Source organism: Ochotona curzoniae, unplaced genomic scaffold, assembly GCF_017591425.1.
Source record: "Ochotona curzoniae isolate NIBS_2020 unplaced genomic scaffold, NIBS_Ocur_1.0 contig_3520, whole genome shotgun sequence".
NCBI classification, from domain to species: Eukaryota; Metazoa; Chordata; class Mammalia; order Lagomorpha; family Ochotonidae; genus Ochotona; species Ochotona curzoniae.
This window is the reverse complement of record NW_024465894.1, coordinates 6,574,308-6,593,134: the sequence shown is the minus strand read 5'-3', so window position 1 is coordinate 6,593,134 and position 18,827 is coordinate 6,574,308. Positions and strand designations below refer to the sequence as shown.

Here is an 18,827-nt window from a genome sequence, read left to right as displayed (position 1 = left end):
GCCACTTTCCGGCCGGTGGCAGAGTCGAGCTGAAGTTGTGGTTGCCGGGGGGCGCCATGGGGGCCACGGGCGACGCCGAGCAGCCGCGGGGACCCAGCGGGGCGGAGCGCGGCGGCCCTGAGCCGGGGGATGCGAGCGCAGCCGGGCAGCTGGTTCTTACGGTGAGGACGCCCCGGATGAGGCCTGAGCTCGGGGCCGGCAAGAGCCTCGGGCTCCCGGGGACCCTGGCCCGCGGGCGAGAGAACGCGGCGGCTGGTGCTGCCCAAGAGGGTTGGCGTTTTCGCAGTCTCACGACCTGGGTTCAAATCCTGGTGCCGCCCTCTCAGCGAGGTGACGTGGCCGGTTCTGTCAGCTTCCCCCAATTCCCCCCACTGTCCGCTCCTCCAAGTGCCTGTTCTGTAAGATGGAGAGGAATGGGGCCCGTCTTAAAAGTTGTGGGGCTGGGATGACAGAAGCAGGTAAAGCTCCCGGCACTCCGAGCTGCCGCCGAGTGGGCCCTTCCCGGGAAGACCGGACTTGGGACATTGGAGGCAACCTGTTTCCCCGCCCTCCGGCAGTGCCTGCTAACCCTGGCCGCCCCCTTAGCCCAAGGTGGGAGATGCCATGACAGGATCTGAAGGGCAAGAGTGCCCAGGCTTGCCTCCATCCACCTCCACCCCGTGGACGTCAGTGACGTTTGCCCCCCACCTTGGTCCCCGCAGAACCCTTGGAACATAATGATAAAGCACCGTCAGGTGCAGCGAAGGGGTCGCCGATCACAGATGACAACAAGGTAAGGCCGGCCCTCGGTGGACCTCATCCCAGGCACTGGCTTGGAGGAGAGCTTCGAAGCCTCCCCACCCCCACCCTCCAAGTCTGAAAAGGCTTTGGGGGGACCAGGAGGAGACTTGGGTTCTGTGATTATGACACTGACCGAGTCTTTTCTCCCCTCTGAACCCATATACAAAAAGGGGGAGGGATCTATAACGCCCCAGATCTCTAACGTTCACTGGTTCTCCCACGGAGGAGTCAGGTAGCTACGTCCTGAGAGGCCCTAAGCTTTATGAACCTTGCCCCTCTGAGCTCAGGTGTCCCGTGATGCTAAAGGCAGTGAGTGCCCCCTGCAGGGAAAGGAGAGAGGGGCTGGGAAAGAACCTGGGCAGGACTGAGTCCCTGAGGGAGCCATCCCTTGAGGGACCCCCATGGGTGGGACTCAGCTGCAGCCCCCTGAGCAGGACCCAGCTCCCCCCCCCAGGAACCCACCCTGGGCAGGACCCAACTCCCCACAGGGACCTCCCTGGACAGGACCCAACCCCTGAGGGACCCCCTGGACAGGACCCAGCCCCTGAGGGACCCCCCTGGACAGGACCCAGACCCCGAGGGACCCCCCTGGACAGGACCCAGACCCTGAGGGACCCCCCTGGACAGGACCCAGACCCTGAGGGACCCCCCTGGACAGGACCCAGCCCCTGAGGGACCCCCCTGGACAGGACCCAGCCCCTGAGGGACCCCCCTGGACAGGACCCAGCCCCTGAGGGACCTCCCTGGACAGGACCCAGCCCCTGAGGGACCCCCCTGGACAGGACCCAGACCCTGAGGGACCCCCCTGGACAGGACCCAGCCCCTGAGGGACCTCCCTGGACAGGACCCAGCTCCTGAGGGACCCCCCTGGACAGGATCCAGCCCCTGAGGGACCCCCCTGGACAGGACCCAGCCCCTGACCAGCTTCCTCCTGGATACAGCTTCACAGACCCGGCCATCTCCATGGATCTCCTCCGGGCCGTCTTGCAGCCCAGCATCAATGAGGAGATCCAGACGGTCTTCAACAAATACATGAAGGTGAGAGGACACTGGGATTAGAAAACCAACTGGGAGAAAGATTTCCTGGGCAGCCTGTTCCTTCTGGGGTGCTTCACCACTGTCTCCCTTGCCCACTCCCTGTCCCCACCAGAATTTTTCCACTCTTTATTTTTCTCTGAAAGGCAAATTTTACAGAGAGAAGAGAGACAGAGTGGTCTTCTATCTGCTGTTTTACTCCCCATATGGCCACAAGAGCTGAAACTGGGCCAATCCAAACCCGGGAACTTCTTCTAGGTCTCCTACATGGGTGCAGAGTCCCAAGGGCTTGGGCCTTCCTCCTCTGCTTTCCAAGGAGCTGGATCAGAAGTGGAGGAGCTGGCGCCATATGGGAGACTGGGAGTGCAGGCATAAGCTTAGCCTACCACCCCATGGTGCTGGGCCTCCCTGTGTCTGTCGTGTCTTTCTTTCTTTCTTTCTTTTGCCTAGCTATTTTGAGAATAAGATTACTTGAGTGTAATGTGCTTAGCACATGTTTGGAAAATAATCACTGTTTTTATCATTAAATATTAACACTACTAATTATTATTTAAGCGTTATTTCCTTGACCTGTGAATAAATGCTCTGTGGCTCTAGCTGAATGTCCCATGGATGCGTCTAGCTTAGCGTATCAGCACTGACCTCTTTGGGCTTTTTTCTAAACTTCCGTTTTTATGTAGCCAAAAAAGTATTTTTTGAGTGACTGTCGCACTGCCACATGCTTCACTGGAGATGTAGCTGCAAAGGAAACAGAAAAAGTGCTTGGCCTTTCTAAGCAAAGCCATGCCGTGTTCGAGGAGGGGCTGGGGGGGCCTCTGCTGAGAGGACATTGGTGTGAAACCCAGATCGAGTGAGGAAAGAACAAAGCTTACAGGCGCGCGGGAGGTGAGCGGTCCTGCCCAGGGGAAGAAGGAGTGTGCAGAGCCAAGGAGCTAGCCGGCGTGACAGGAGCTCGCTGGTGCGGAGAGAAACGTGCTCAGAGGGGCACCGGCCTCTGTATAAAATCCTATATAAAATGGCCTGCAGTGATGACATAGCCACACTCCCTGTGTGATGGTACTACCCTTTCCGTGTCCGGAAATGTACAGTCCTTTTCACACTTGGTATTCAGATGCAGAAGAAGGGAAGCCACGAGCGATGGGGAGGCCAGGCTTCCACCCAGGACCGCCTCCCTCCGAAGCCCTTGCCTTCCCCTGGGTTTCTGTCCCGGACAGTGCTGGATCAGCCCCATCTGGCTGTGGGCTCCTTGTAATGCAGTCACCTGCTTCTCACATTCACTTTCAACAAGTTGCAAGTGGACTTGATTGCATTGCAGCATTTATTTACTTATTTGAAAAGTAGGGTGACCAAGATAGATCTTCCACACACTAGTTCCCTGCCCAGATACCTTCAACAGCCAGGGCTGGGCCTCAGGCGGGAGCCAGGATTCTCTGCTCAACCTGTGATTCCAGCTGAACACCCTGGGAGGCAGCTGGTGCTGGCTCAGGTCATTGGGTCTCTCTACCCACAAGGGAAACCAGATTGAGTTCCAGGCTCTCAGCTTCAGCCTGGCCCAGCCCTGGCTGTTGCCACATTTGGGGAGTGAACCAGTAGAAGGAAGGTTGCTGTCTCTTTATCTTTTAATAAATGTATATAAATTAAAATTATTTAAAACAAAGGGGTCATTCTACACGTTGTTCTGCAGCTTGACTTATTTCATTTACTATATTTTGCTCACAGTTTTAGGTTAGCACGTAATAGTTTGTCCAGATTGTGCTGTGAGAGGGACAGGGTAGTCTCCTTTGCCATGGGCTTCCTATCGTTTACTTAACTGGACCCTAGAACATGCAGATTGTCTTTAGGTTTTCTTTACTACAGTTAATACTACAGTGAACACTCCATGTGCATCGTTGTTCACTTGGGAATAATATTTCTGCGGGATCAATTCTTAGAGGTGGAATGGCAGGTAAAAGGAAAAAATGTATTTTTCCCCTCAAGAAAATTGCTCTCCGGAGAGGTCACGCTCTGTTGCATTTCGGTCCGCAGTGTTTGAGAAGGCCTCGTTGGTGGGCTGACTTCGTTGTGCCTTCCCGCGGTGGCGTGCACTCGCTCCGTAATGCCCATCGCACTGCTGGTAGCACAAGCTGCTGGTTGGAAATCCAGATTATTTCAGCTGGCCACCACTTAGCCAGGGATCAGTGTCAAACCCTAGTGTTCATATTCATCTCTAGTATTTAGGTATTTATTTGTTTTTGAAGTCCAACTCATTTAATTTGACCTAAGACATTACTCCTATAGTCCTGGGGTCTCTAGCCTGATCCTTTCACACTCTCCCCCTTTGTTGACGGCTAACAAGAAACCTCAGCTCTTGTTAAGCAGCCCATCCCTGCACTGTGTACCCTAGTAGCAGTTTTCCTCCATCCCAGAAAGAACTGACACTTCCCTGCAGAGCCATGATTGGGACTCTTGTGACAAATGCGTATACAGGTGCCTCCCGTAAGTACGAGGGCCTCCCTGTGTCCTGTGGTGTCAACGTATGGTGTTTTCAGACCCAAGCTCACCCTCTTACCCAGTGGGACAACCTTCTGCCTACCCTTCCCCAGCCATCTGCGGCTGCCAGGGTCCCAAGGCCCTTGCCAAATCTCACCCCTATGCAGCCCACAAAGGTTTCTTTGCAGTTGAATAGTCAAGATTCAATCAGAAATTTCTCCTGTCTCTTTTTTTGTTTGTTGTTTCTGGCCTACCCTACCCTGTTCACATAATGCAAAGGTAGTCTTTTTTTCCTAGCAGAAGTAGCACATGTTTATTGTGAAAAATTAAAAGGCCGTAGACAGGGCCCAGTGCGGTGGCCTAGCGGCTAAAGTCCTCTCCTTGAACACACCAGGATCCCATATGGTCACCAGTTCTAATCCCAGCAGTTTCACTTCCCATCCAGCTCCCTGCCTGCGGCCTAGAAAAGCAGTCGAGGCCAGCCCAAAGCCTTGGGACCCTGCACCCATGTGGGAGACCTGGAAGAAGCTTCAGGCTCCTGGCTTCAGTTTGGCTCAGCTCCAGCTGTTGCGGCCACTTGGGGAGTAGACCATCAGATGGAAGATCTTCCTCTCTGTCTCTCCTCCTCTCTGTATATCTGACTTTCCAATAAAAATAAATAAATCAAAAAAAGCTATAGATAAGCAAAAAAAAATTGATCCATGATCTTAACACTATGTGTGTGTGTTAAAGGTGAATGTATCTGAAGTCCTTTGTTTGTTTTCACTTATGTATATTATTTAGCTTTTACTCTGTTTTACAGCCTTCTGTCACTTGAGAGTATATCACATCACAAATGCTTTTAATACCAAAAACATACCTGCTCACTATCCTTACTGTGAGTTTCAGTATTTGAAAGTATGGATGTGCCATAACTTAGACACTGAAAGCTCCGTAGGTTCACACTGTTTATCCCCCGAGCCTTTGGGCGCCCTGTGATGATGTCTTGAGGAACGGGAACGGAGGGTGGGGGTGGAGTCAGGAACAGGAATCTACACCCCCGGGCCCTGCGGTGACGGGGGCTCTCCTGGTGGAAGCCAGAGGAAAGCTTCAGCTTTCTGTTCAGCTCCCTTCTGCACGATGCACATCAGGAGGACCTCTAACCTTGTCCCGTGTGCTTCCCTAGTTCTTCCAGAAGGCAGCACTCAATGTGCGAGACAACGTTGGGGAAGAGGTGGATGCCGAGCAGCTGATCCAGGAGACCTGTCGGAGCTGCCTGGAGCAGGTGAGGCGTGGGGGCCAGGGTCGTCCATGGGGACTTAACTAAGACATGTGGTCCTATCATGAGTGGTTTTTTGGAAAATGCTCAATAGACCGCTGTGTCCAGGTAGAGCTTGGAATGGTTGCTGACTGAGAAGGGAAGCAGAGTAGCTCCTGTATGCCAAGTACCATGACAGATGCTTTATGTATTCACTGATGTTTCAGGAGAAGGCCTGTGTGGTAGGTGTTTATAATCCCTCCGACAGAGAGAGAACGTGTGGCTTAGCATACTCATAGAAGCAGGAAGTGAAGTGGTGGTGGTCAGAGGCAGTGGGAGAAGCGGAGCGAGGGCGGTCAGAGGGCTTAGATTTTTGGTTATAAGATAAATATGTTCCATGGATCTAATGGGCAATTAATGCTCTACTCTGTTTAGTTGAAACTTGCTAAGAGAGTAGGGTTTGGTTTTGTTTTAAGGTTTACTTATTTATCTGAAAGGCCGAGTTCCAGAGAGGGAGAAACAGGGAAAGAGATCTTCCATCACTGTTCACTCCCCAGATGGCCCAAACAGCTGGGTCTGGGCTACTCCCAAACCAGCAGCCCAGCGCTCCAGCCAGCTCTCCCATGAGTTCCATGACCCAGGCATGTGGACCGTCCTCTGCCTGCCTACCCAGGCACATCCTGGGAGCTGGGATTCTCACCAGCCCTCGTGGGGGACACCCAGGTCACAGGAGGCAGCTCACATCCTGGCGCCACAGCACCAGTTCCACAGAGTAGGGCTTGTATCCTCACCCATGCACACGTAACACACTCACATAAAACGCTAATTGTGATTGTTGATTAATTTAATATGGAGATCATTGTGTTGTGTATGTATGTCATTGTATACCTTGACTATGCACAAATTTCCACCTCAGTGAAGCTGAAAATATTAGCATTAAAAATGCACATTAAAAAAAAAAGAAATTATGGCTCAAGACACACAAAAATTTATACAGGGGCTGACGTTGTACAGCAAACCAAAGCCATCATCTGTGATGCTTGCATCCCATCTCAATATCAGTTAGGGTCCCAGATGCTCTGTCTCTGATCCTGCTAATGTGCCTGGGAATGCAGCAGAACACATCGGGAATGCTTGGAAACCTGCCTGGGAGACCCAGGGGAAATTCCCGGCTCTCTGCTTCACTCTGGACAGCCTTAGCCAACATAGCATTTCAGAGAGTGCATTGGTGAATGGAAACATTCTCTCTCAGCCTCTCCGTCGCTGTAACTCTGCTTTTCAAGTGAATAAATAAATCTTTATAAAGAAGGAAAAAGGAAGAAAATAATTGGTATGGTTAAGATCTAAATCTCAGGTTGCTTAGTTCTTGGAGGACCACTTTCAAACTGTCTCGCCCCCTTGTGGTGTCCTGGGGACTAGCACCCTGACTTCTTTCCCATAGGGTGGGGTCTGGAGTTCTGCCGCCTGTTCCCAGGACAGTGCAGAACCTGTTTACGTATATCGGCTGCTGTTATTATTAGAAATTGTCACCATCACCCAGATTCTGTGTTTGACTGTGAGGCCAGTAGCTGTTAAAACTGGAAATTTCATCATAATCAGAGCCACGGGATTACTTTGAATTCAGTCTTGTGAGCGTAATTATAGCAAGAGGAGAAAGCAGTGTCTTCTGGGAGGTTGGCTGCCTTGGAAGGGAAAGGAGTGTGTGTGTGTGTGTGTGTGTGTGTGTGTGTGTGTGTGTGTGTGTGTGTGTGTGTAAGGAAGACAAGCCTGTCCTGCCACTTAGAAAATAAACTACAGTGTGTTAGTTAGACTTCCACTTTGTTTTTTTTGGAGGGTTTTTTTGGTTTTTGTTTTTTAAATTTTGTATTTTCTAACTTTTCAACAGTGATCATTAGTTACTTAAATTTTAAAAAGGATATATATCCATGCACGTGCTTTTGTGTGCATTTATGTATTTATGCCTTTATGTTGATAACTAAAATTTTTTTTTGTAGAAAGATTTGTTAATGGGATGAATATGATGGTTCAACTGGCTAATCCTCCACCTGCAAGTACCAGCATCCCATGTGGGCACCAGTTCATGTCCCAGCTGTTCCACTTCCCATGCGGCTCCCTACTGGGAATGCGGTTAAGGACAGCCCAAAGCCTTGGGACCTGCACCCATATGGGAGGCCCAGAGGAGGCTCCTGACTCTTGTCTTCAGATTGGCTTGGCTCCAGCTGTTGCAACCTTTTAGGGAATAAGCCAGTGGATGGCAGATCTTTCTGTAAGTCTGCCTTTCCAATAAGTAAATGAATCTTTAAAAGGGAGAGACAGAATAGAAATCTTCATTTGCTGGTTCACTCCCACAAATGGGGGCCACACCGGGCCTGAGCCAGGAGCTAAGAACAACTTCTGGGTCTCCCACATGCATGGCAGAAGCCCAGGCACATGAACAGAGAGCCAGATGGGAAGTGGAGCCTTGGGGACTGGAGCTGGCGCTCCGCTAGGGCATCCATCACCACAAGCAGCAGCTTGATGCTGCCCCACAATGCCAGCTCTAACCCAGCTTGGAGTCATTGTAACTATGAAAGGGACAGCAAAGTGTGCCAGCCCACCCAAAGAGCGATTGTTACACTTGCTCTTCTCCCACCAGGCTAAACTACTGTTTTCTGATGGAGAGAAAGTTATACCCAGATTGACCCATGAACTCCCAGGCATAAAGGTCAGTCACTGTCCTGTGGCCTCCAAGTGGGGGGCCCATTGGGCTGGGAGGTGAAATGTGTGGGCCCAAGGACATTTTCTGTCCCCCTGCCACTCTACCTGCCTTGGAGGGCCAGGTCAGAGTAACCCTCTGCTGGATCGGCTCCTGGGGCCACTGTCCAGGGGCTTGCCTTCCACGGCCCCGGAGGGCCTGCAGCCCAGGTCCTGCCCTTCTACCAAGTCTCTCCCTGTTCCTTCAGCGAGGCCGGCAGACAGAGGAGGAATGTGCCCATCGAGGAAGCCCCATTCCCAAAAAGGTAACCCTTTTCCCATTTGATTCTGGGGCCAGAAAAGGGCCCTTTGGCTCCAGACAGGGGTGCCGCACCTCCCAGGGCACCTGCAGGCCTCTGTGCCTGAGCGGCACACAGAACCTGTCGCCCCTCATTCCCTTTCCAGCCATGCTGGGGCTTGCCCGATGGGTTGGGGTATCCCACACGGTCAGCCCACTGACAGCTAACTGTTCTCTGTGGCAGAGGAAAGGACGGCCTCCCGGACACATCCTGTCCAATGACCGGGCAGCTGGCGGCATGGTGTGAGTAGAGGCCAACAGCGTGGGGAACAGAGAGGGAGAGGCCAGAGAGGCAGGGAGGTGGGTGCTGAGAAGGAAACGGTTTGGTCCTGTTGTACCCCAGGACAGTTCAGCCCTACTTGATTCAACCTCAGAGTGGCTTCCCTGGTAGTATATATGTGTTATATATTGTAGGCCCATAACTGATGTAAAGATCTAAAGCCCTTATACACTTGCCTTTTAATCCTTCCAGTCTCCATCTACAGAAGGTATAATTTTGAAAAAAAAAAAAAAAAACAGATATACTTACTCAAGCCCATGTCATTAAAAGGAGTCAAAACTACTATAGTTATTTTGAAAGATTTATTTTGAAGATGTTTCTTTTTTGCAGCAGTTTTAGATTCACAGCAAAATGGAGAGAAAGTTTTTTTGCAGCAGTTTTAGATTCACAGCAAAATGGAGAGAAAGTTACAGAGATTTCCCTATACCCCTTGCTCTGCCTCTCCATACATCCACATCTGCCACCAGAGTAATGCACCTGTAGTAAGCCAGGAGCCCATTCAGCTCGGCCCTGTGCCCCTGGGGCTTCGCTGTGGTGTTGTAAGCCCTGTGGGTGCACGTTCATGCATGGCGAGGTGGGCCCATACACGTGCGATCATGCAAAGTATTTTTACTACCCTCTGCATGTACCTCCCGCCACCACACACACACTCCTTACCATTATCATAGATTTTAGAAGCAGCAAAAATATTTTTTTCCAGACAGAAAGTCTATATGTCAGACAGACAAGGACACACTGTGGTTAAGAGGAGACCACCCGCTTAGGTGGTGTAACTGTATTACTTACCCTTCTGCTTGTCTCCCATCTACTCTGGCGGCAGGATGTGTTCCTCGCAAAGAAGAGATAGGGAGGGCAGGTGCTGCTTTCACCTCCTTTGTACGGAGGAGAAAACTGGAACTCGGAGGTTCTGGGCCTTGCCGTGGCTCCAGGGAACAGCAGGGCTGGTGCTGCGTGGTTTCTGGCCCAGTGCCTCTCCTTTGTACGTCCACTGAAAGCATGCCAGTGTGCACCTGGGGCTGACATGACAGCGTAAGGAGCTGCCACTGTCACCAGCCAACTTCCAGTCCTAGGCCTCACATCCTGGAGAACTGACATTCCTGTTTTTCCTTCTAAGCAGATGGAAGCCAAAGTCATGTGAACCAATCCGCCGGGAAGGCCCCAAGGTATGAACATGTGCACAGGGCAGAGACCACTGTCCCAACAGAGATTCGGCCATGACCCGGGACCTGCCATGATGGAGGGAAACTGGGGTTGTGAAGAGGGTCTCCCCCTCCGGCCGCTACGGGGGATCCCACAAGGAATAGGAACGAGAGGAAAAGAGAGGGCTCAGATTTCTTGTCGAAGGCTTGCTTCTACCCGTAAAAGCTAGTCTACTCCAATACTCTCCCCAGCACTTAATAGAAATGATGGATACTGCTAAGTCTTCTATAAGGATTATCTTATTTGATACTCAGAATAAACCTACAAGGCAGATTGCTCTCATTCATAGCTGGGAGGCATCCTTTCCTGTCAACTCCTGCATGCTAGAGATTATTTTGTCTCGGTTTTTTTTAATAACTTGATGCCCTTGCAAGTTGCACAAAATCACATAGCTCGTGACAGCCGTCTCAGGCCCAAGGTTTTTGGACGCCAGAATCTGTGCTCTCAGCCCTCTGCTCCTGCTGCCCCGGCACAGGGGACTGCGGGCTGTCTCAGCAGCCAGGCCCTTTCTGCACATGCAGTCTGCCATGGCATCCCGCCCTCACTCGGTCCCATGTTTTCCACACCTGTCTCCGGGACCTCTGCAGGGGCACCTTCTTTGACACTGCTTTCCTGGTGACTGCTTTGGCCTGAACCCCCCTGTTCCTGCCACACACCCCTTTTCTGTCTTCTGAGTTTTCATTCCTCAGCAGTGACTCCTGTCCATGAAGATCCCCAGAATTCCCCTCTCAACCTGCTTCTCCCCCTTAAGGTCCTTGCTGGATGATTATGGCGGCCATTCTTCTGGTTTTGGGGATCACTGCATGCTGAAACTCCCAAACCTCTTTGTTCAGCCTGCACCTCTCTCTGCGCAAGCCTTGCGTGTGCTCTGCGTGCCAGATTCCCTAGCCTTGGGGTTATATCAGCATTCCAACTCAGCAGATCCAAAATGGAAATCGGAATCCTCCTCCTAAACGTGTTCTTCGCTCTTCACCTTCGTCTCTGCCTCTTTCTTCCTCGCCTCCCTCCACCCAGTCAGGCCAAGGGTCAGTTCCATCCTGTCCCTCCAGTCTTGCTGTGTGAGGTCACCTCTCAGCTCACCTCCCTGCCTGTCTTCCACTTCAGGCCCCTTCTCCGTGGCAGTGCGCTCTGTTGGAACTAAGCTAGGGTGCTTGCTTGGCTCAGCAGCTCGCATTGCTGGTTAGGGTGCCCGCCCCCAACAGCAGAGTGTCCATTTCGGTTTCTGGCTGCTCTGCTTCCAGTCCAGCTTCCTGCAGCATGTACCCTGTGATGGCGCAGGTCATGGCTCAAGTCCTGGAATCCCTGCCACCCCACGGAGACCCAGATGGAGTTCCAGCTCCTGACTTGAGGAGTGTGACCAACCAGTGCACAATCTATCTCTGCCTTTTAAATAAAATGAAAAAAAAATTTAATTCAAGTAAATCTAACTCTCCCTGTTTAGAGGACTTCAGCAATTCTCCCTTGCCTCCATATTGACACCACAAGCCTCCCACTCTTACCTCTCCATCCTCATCACTTCAGTCCCTGACTGGCACTCTCTCTGCTTTGGCAGCACAGAATTGCTTGTTGCTTCTCCACCTGCTAGGCCATCACTACCCTCTGTCTGGAGTGCCCCTCGCTCCCCTCCGCCCTGTCTGCTCTCCGAGTTCCCTTGGGAATGCTCTCTTCAAGGGAGCCTCCCTGGCTCCGCCCTCCCCTTGGGCACTGCTCTGTGTCCATCTCCCATGACCTAGTGCACTCATTACCTTACATAGCTCTGGGGCCTCCTGGAGGAATGACTAGGCTTTTGAGTGTTTGGGTTCTTTTTTATTTTAAAGGCAGAGTGACAGAGGGAGAAACAGAGACACACAGTGAACCATCTGCTGGTTCATTCTCCAGATGACCACAGTGGTCAGGGTTGGGCCAGACCAAACATAGCCAGGATCCAAGAACTCCATTTTGGTCTCCACCTGAGTGACAGGGGTCTGAGGACTTGGACCCTCTTCTCCCCAGGCACATCAGCAGGGAGACGGATCTGAAGCAGGGAGCCCGAGCACCTGGACCTGCCCACTGAAATGGACTCTCAGTGTCGTAGATATAGTGACTTCACACGTGTGCCACAACACCAGGCTGTAGGCTGTGTCATCTTGTTTTGCTCTCCAGCCTCTAGTGGAAGGCTTGGGATAGTATAAGCACCCATTTTCTTGAGTAAGCTGCTCATTGACAGTGGTGTCTTCAGAAAAAGAACAAGAGGAGGCAGTGTTTCTATCCCTTCAGCTGCCCTCTGTTTTTTGCGCAGTGGGACCCAGCTCGGCTGAATGAATCGACCACTTTCGTGTTGGGATCTCGAGCCAACAAGTAAGTCTGAAGAGCCTTAGTGCTGATGGAGTGGTGGCTTGGCAAACAACTGCTGGGGCTGCACCTGCTGGGATGCTCACCACCTGTCCGCTCCTTTCCAGGGCCCTCGGAATGGGGGGCACCAGAGGGAGAATCTACATCAAGCACCCACATCTCTTTAAGGTATGTGAGTATACTGGGAGGCAGGTGGCAGTGGGGACTGCATGGCATACAAAGTGTGGCACACACACTGGTCTGGGAGACAGAACCCCTGGGCACCAGTTCCCTTCCGTACCTTTTGTCATTGACTCACCACCATGTGCCTGGTAACGATGGCTGCTTCCCCACGTGTCTCCTCCATTTCAAACCTGGTTTTAAATACAACCCTGATGTCATCTCATGGAACTATCCGTCAAGATAGGTGTTACCTTTATTTCACAAATTTGGAAAAAAGGAAAAATGGAAAAGTTGAGAGAGGCTACGTGAGGTAACTGGAGTCAGGGTTCATATCTAGTTCTGTCTGCAAGGCCGGAGCTTTTACTCCCTGCCCTATTCAATTGTCTATAAAAACACAGCACAAGGCTCAGCCCTTTCACAGAGGGGCCTCTGGAGGACACCTGTTCAAGGAAACAGTGGGGGAAATCACATGGAGTCACTAAGAGAATATATGTATCTTACCAGTCACAAAAGCATTTATATTGAGCAAGAAAAATACATGTGTATTCCTGAAGTTTGGTAACCCTTGCCAGAATGTCCAGCCCCTTTAGGCTCCCCAAACGGCTGGCTCTGTCTGCCACATCCTTGCAGATGGGCACACCTACCTGCTTACCCTTCACATCTTGCATCCCAGAATTCCCAGCCTCTAGATAGGTTGGTCAACTTGCTGCTACTTTTTCCTTTCATTGTCTTCACTCCTGCCATTCCTTTTCTCTGGATGACCTGCCCTACCCCATCTGCCCATCTGCTCAGGGACAGATAGATGTCTGCTGTTGAGCTTGCAGTCATCCCCCATAGAGTGCCTGGTTGAGTCCCAGCTACTTCATGCTTCCAGTTCACCTCCTGCTGATATTCCTGGGAAGCAGCAACTGATGGTCAAGTGCTGGAGTTCTGCTGCTGCCTGGGAGATCTAGAGGGAGTGCCTGGCTTTAGCCCTGCCTTGTACTTGCTGTTGCACCCATGTCGGGAGTGAATTTGTGGATGGAAGATCTGTCTCTCACCTTCCAAATAAATAAATAAGAATCTTCAGGGACTGGCATGGTGGGTAAAAACCAACACCTGCAACACTGGCATCCCGTATGGGTATGTGTATAATATCTGGCACAGCACAGAGCAGTGCCTCGGCTTGCGCATGACTGTGTGTAGCCGTGTCTCCTGGCCCTTTCGGGTATTCGGCTTAGGGTATTTTTTAGCTCCTAGTTCGTGTTGTTGTCTGGCTTTCATTTTAGAAACAATAACCACAATCATCGCAGGTGTTACAAACAAGAGCTGCAGAGCTTGCGTTAAAGGGGAGGCTCTGGGGCAAGCACAGTGCTTGACAGGTTGCCAACACCTGCAGTGCCGGCATCCCTTAGGGTGCCTGTTTGAATCCTGGCTGCTCCACTTGCAGTCCAACTCCCTGCAGTGGAGGACAGGTGAAAGACAAAAAGGCCCTGACTTCGGCCAGGCCCAGCCCTGGCTGATACAGCCATTTTGGGGGTAAACCAGGGCTTGGAAGATCAGTATCTGTCTGTCTCTCTTTCCTCCCACCCTGTAACTCTACCTTTCAAATAGATAAATACTTTTTAAAAATAAATTTAAAAGAGGAGGCAAAGTGAGTTAAGCCACTGACTATGAAAGCAACATCCAATATGGGTCCAGTAGAAGTTCTTGAGTTCCTAGCCTTGGCCTGGCCTAGCCTGGCTTTTTTAGCTATTTAGGAAATAAACCAGCAGATGGAAATTCTTTCCCCCTCCGTGTCTCTCCCTTTTTCTTTGTAACTCCGACTTTCAAATAAAAAAAAAAAAGCACTAGTTTAGAGAAGGTTCTAAATTAGTAGCTGTCTGTCCCACCAGTTGCTAGAGAGGCTGTTGAACAAGGAAACAGGTGAGGATGTTAGCAGTGTGCTCATTCTCTGGGAACTGGGTCTTGTGAGCCAGCCTGCTAGCATGACTGAGTGTGCCCTGAAGGGATTAGTGGGCCTCCTGCATCCTCCAGGCCCGGGCTCCCGGGGAGACCTGCCAGCCTCTCACAACTTCCCCTTCTCATGCTTCACAGTATGCAGCCGACCCGCAGGACAAGCACTGGCTGGCTGAGCAGCACCACATGCGGGCAACAGGAGGGAAGATGGTGAGTAAACAGTGTTCTCTGGGCCACTGCCCAGGACCACCCAGCTGGGAGTCCAGCTGCTGGCTGCTGGCAACAGCTCATCTCCAACCTGGGAAACCCCCAAAGCCTAAGGAATATGAGAAGGCCTGCTTTTCCATTACCCTGGGCTCCTTGCCCTGCCCTTGGGGGTTTCCTTTGTAGCTCTCTTCCACAATTCCACCCCAGCCCTCGCATTTGGATCAGAGCAGCTTTCCAGGAATCATGGGTAGAAGACACACTCAGTACCCCTGTGCCCTCCTTTCATTTATCAACCACAACACCCTTCCACCCAACACAGCTGAGGAATCTTGTCAACACAGTACCCTGGCCAGCACCCCTTGTCGGCAGGAGCTGGCATGTGCAGTGTGGTGTGTTTGCCACACTCGGCAGCTGCTTCCAGATCCACATCTCGAGTTCTCAGGTCACAGCAAGCAGCCCCTCTGGGGACACCGCCGGCCTGTTGGGCTGTCCCTCACATGCAGTGTTTGCCACCTAGGCACTCAGCCCCATGCTGAACTGCTCATAGAATCCAGTGTTCTTGCAACCTGATAGGCCATCTGGCTGGGAAAGCTGCCTTTGATTATATTTTGCAATTTGTCATGGATATGTCCATGCTTTATTTCACAAAAGATTTGAGAGAGCTTGTTACTGATGAACTGCAGCATACCGGGCCAGCACTGTGCCCTGGCGGGTGAATCCCAGTATACCGTGGTGGCATCCCACATCACAGTGCCAGCACGCGCCCCAGCTAGCTGGCAAGGTTCCAGTGCAGCTTCCTGCCAATGCACCTGAGAAGGCAGCAGAAGATGATGCCATTGTGTGGGCTCCTGCCATCCAGTTGGCAGAGCTGGATAAGGGGCATGGCTCCTGGCCTCAGCCTGCCTCAGATCTGCCTTGCAGCCATTTGGGAAGTGGGTCAAATGAAAGATGGAAGATCAGTGTCTCTCTTTCCCCGTCCCCTTTCACACACGTGCACATGTACACGCTCTGTCTTTCAAAACAATTCAGTAAGTAAATCTTTGCCATACAACATGGTGAGAGACCAGCATTGTGGCATAGCAAGGAAAGGTGCCACCTGTGGTACCAGCATCCCATAGGGGAGCCTGTTCCAGTCCCGGCTGCTCGACTTCTGATACAACTCCTGCTAATAGTCTGGGGAAAAACAGTGGAGGAACCCAAGTGCTTGGACCCCTGTCATCTGCCGGAGTCCAGCTCCAGCTGAGTTCGGAACTCGCGAAGGGTGCGTGGATGAGGCGCAAAGAGGAAAGAAAGAGACGGACCACTAGGACTTCATGATCATAATGGACCATGCGGGAAAGCTGTCCGCTTTATTTATACAAAATCAGTCAAATTCTGGCTCAGACTTTTTACGTCATGAACAAGTGGGTGTTTCTAAGGATAATTCTGCCATTAGTTTTACCTAGAAACAATAGAAGTTCCTGCTAACATTACCTAGAAGTTCCTGCTAGGATTCTTAACCTACAACTCAATCTTGTATCACAAAGAAAAGGAGAACTTAAAAATCAAGGAAAGAATGAAAGCCTAAATACAGGTCCCTTGATTAGCAAAGGTTCAATGGGGACAGCCAAGACAATAGGAATTTGCAAGACATTGACCTCCAAGCTCAGGCTGAGCAAAAGGTTAACCTCGCAGTAGCAAATGCCAGGATGGATTAGAATTCTTCCGCAGGGTGGTCCAGTGTCCATGCAAAAGAAGGTGGAGTTGCATTCAGGTGGTTGTAGAGACATCCGCCGGGTGGGCCCTGCCTGCAATGGAACACTCTTCACCCCCTCATGTCCCCCACATCTACTGCACGGACCCCAGCAGTCATCCACATGGGAGACCAGGAAGAAAGCTTCTGACTCCTGACTTTGGCCTAGTCCTGGCATTGCAGCTATGTGGGCAGTGAACCAGTGGATGCAGGCTTCTGTCTCTGTGTCTCTGTAACTCTCAAAATAAATAAATGCTTTAAAAAAATTACAGGGCCCGGCACAGTAGCCTAGTGGCTAAAATCCTCGCCCTGAACACACCAGGATTCCATATGGGCGTCAGTTCTAATCCCGGCGGCCCCACTTCCCATCCAGCTCCCTATTTGTCATCAGGGAAAGCAATAAAGGATGGCCCAAAGCCTAGGGACCCTGCATCCGCATGGGAGACTTAGAAGTGGCTCCTAGCTTCAGATTGGCTCAGCTCTGGCTGTTGCAGGAGTGAAGGGAATCCTAGGTTGTGATCCGTGTCCCTTGCTCCTGCCCCAGGCCTACCTCCTCATTGAAGAAGACATCCGGGACCTCGCGGCCAGCGATGATTACAGGTAAAGCCAGCCAGGGCTCCCGACCCCCGCCCCCACCCCCACCCTCAGCAGCCACGACTGGAGGCCAGGCCCACCTGCCTCATGTCCACTGCTCCCTTGCATTCTGTGTTCCAGAGGATGCCTGGACCTGAAGCTGGAGGAGCTGAAATCCTTCGTGCTGCCCTCCTGGATGGTGGAGAAGATGCGGAAGTACATGGAGACGCTGCGCACTGAGAACGAGCACCGTGCTGCCGAGGCACCCCCGCAGAGCTGAGACCCCCTCCCCCATCCGCCCCGCTGGGCAGCCCGCCACCAAGGACCCCCACCCCCCGTGGCGAGGCCAGTCCTGGGACTGCGCCTGGACGGATGTCAGCAGCATTAAGCTGTGCCTGGGCTGGTCTGCAGCAGCTCACTGCAGAGCACCCCCAGACTGGCATGTGGTTCTGTATTTGTAAAGTGATTAGGATAAGCAATTAAAAGTTTTTAATAAACTCAGATACTGAGCCTGCTGTGGCAACTGACACAATCCCAAAGACCGTGGCACTAGATGTGGGAGAGGACAGAGCGCCCCGCCCATCACAGGGCAGCCCTGGCTTTGTGAGACCAGGCTGGGGGCACCACGTGGCTGACCGTCCTGCCCTCCCTCCCCTCTCTGCCTTGTCTCACTACCAAATGTGGCAGAATATGAGTGCTGGCTCCATTGGAGTGTGATAACACACTCTATGAAAAGGAGTGGGCTCTGGTTACCCCAATCGCACAGATTAATACACTGACTTTTTCCGGGGCTCACAGCCAACAAGGTGTAGAAGCGTGATAAGACCTCACAGCCTAGGGCCTAGCGGCTAAAGTCCTCGCCCTGAATGTGCCAGGATCCCATATGGGTGCCGGTTCCAATCCTGGCAGCTCCACTTCCCATCCAGCTCCCTGCCTGTGGCCTGGGAAAAGCAGTTGAGGATGGCTCAAAGCTTTGGAACCCTGCACCCGCATGGGAGACCCAGAAAAGGTTCCTGATTCCCGGGTTTGGATTGGCGCAGCACCAGCCGTTGCGGCCACATGGGGAATGAATCATCAGATGGAAGATCTTCCTCTCTGTCTCTCCTCTCTGTATATCTGACTTTCCAATAAAAATAAATAAACCTAAAAAAAAAAAACCTCGCAGCCTTATGCTGCAAAAATCACCCCTGGGGACGCCCACCTCCCCAACCTGCTTGGCATCCGGCTTCCTGCCAGTGCTCGTGGGAGGCAACAGGCGGTTGGATGCATGGACCCCTGGCACTTGTTGCAGGCATTTGGGAGGTGAACCAGAGAGGAAGAACACCACCCTCTCTGCCTTTTACAATAAGCAGTCTGCTCGTGGGGGCTTTCGGCCTCCAGTTTAACCCGCCTTGGGGCTTCCAGCTCTCTGAGCCCCCACCCTAGGGGCTCGGGCTAGGAGTACTGGCTTGCGCTGGGGGGCGGCATCCCGGGCACAGTGCGCGGAAGCAGGGCTCGGCCAGGGCGTGCCGGGGATCCGGGAGCGGAGCGCGCCGTGACCCGCTCAGGCCCACGTGGGCGCCTTCTGGGCCCTTTAATGGTCGGCGTTTACTAAACCGGCCACCAATCCGCTACAGAGTCGTTAGTTACTGGCAGCCTCTCCTGCCATTCGGACGTTAGAAACAGGACCCGCGCCGCCCAATAGCTCTGCGCCTGTGGGTGGGCTTAGCAGTGACAGAGAGCTCCTGCGCGCTCCATTGGCTGGATCAAACCCAAGCGAGTCGCTGATTGGCCGGCGCCGCCCGGGGGTTACAATTCAAACGCGGGCGGGTGGGCCGGCATCCTGCAGTTAGCGTCTTGTTCTCCGAGCTGC

At 52.3% G+C, this 18,827-nt stretch overlaps 1 protein-coding gene across 2 annotated transcripts; it reads left to right on the top strand.

The window, feature by feature from the left end:
* On the top strand, nt 1-17,467 carry DNTTIP1 (deoxynucleotidyltransferase terminal interacting protein 1). Of its 2 annotated transcripts, none has more exons than XM_040981409.1 (13): nt 1-161; nt 702-772; nt 1,722-1,818; nt 5,450-5,548; nt 8,157-8,225; nt 8,464-8,520; nt 8,737-8,795; nt 9,950-9,995; nt 12,311-12,369; nt 12,471-12,531; nt 14,602-14,673; nt 16,947-17,002; nt 17,117-17,467. In XM_040981409.1, the coding sequence occupies exons 1-13, from the start codon at nt 57-59 to the stop codon at nt 17,253-17,255; spliced, it is 990 nt and encodes a 329-aa protein (XP_040837343.1). In that variant the 5' UTR covers nt 1-56; the 3' UTR covers nt 17,256-17,467. The 2 variants fall into 2 exon arrangements, with proteins under 2 accessions (XP_040837343.1, XP_040837342.1); XM_040981408.1 differs by having other exon boundaries at nt 36-161; nt 9,947-9,995.
* The last annotated feature ends 1,360 nt before the right edge of the window (nt 17,468-18,827 follow it).

Bases quoted from the DNA above. Each gene is read 5' to 3' on its own strand.
- DNTTIP1 (XM_040981408.1), top strand. From the start codon at position 57: ATGGGGGCCACGGGCGACGCCGAGCAGCCGCGGGGACCCAGCGGGGCG. The intron at 162-701 runs GTGAGGACGCCC...TGGTCCCCGCAG, and splicing joins CCGGGCAGCTGGTTCTTACG to AACCCTTGGAACATAATGAT. The intron at 14,674-16,946 runs GTGAGTAAACAG...CTCCTGCCCCAG, and splicing joins GGGCAACAGGAGGGAAGATG to GCCTACCTCCTCATTGAAGA.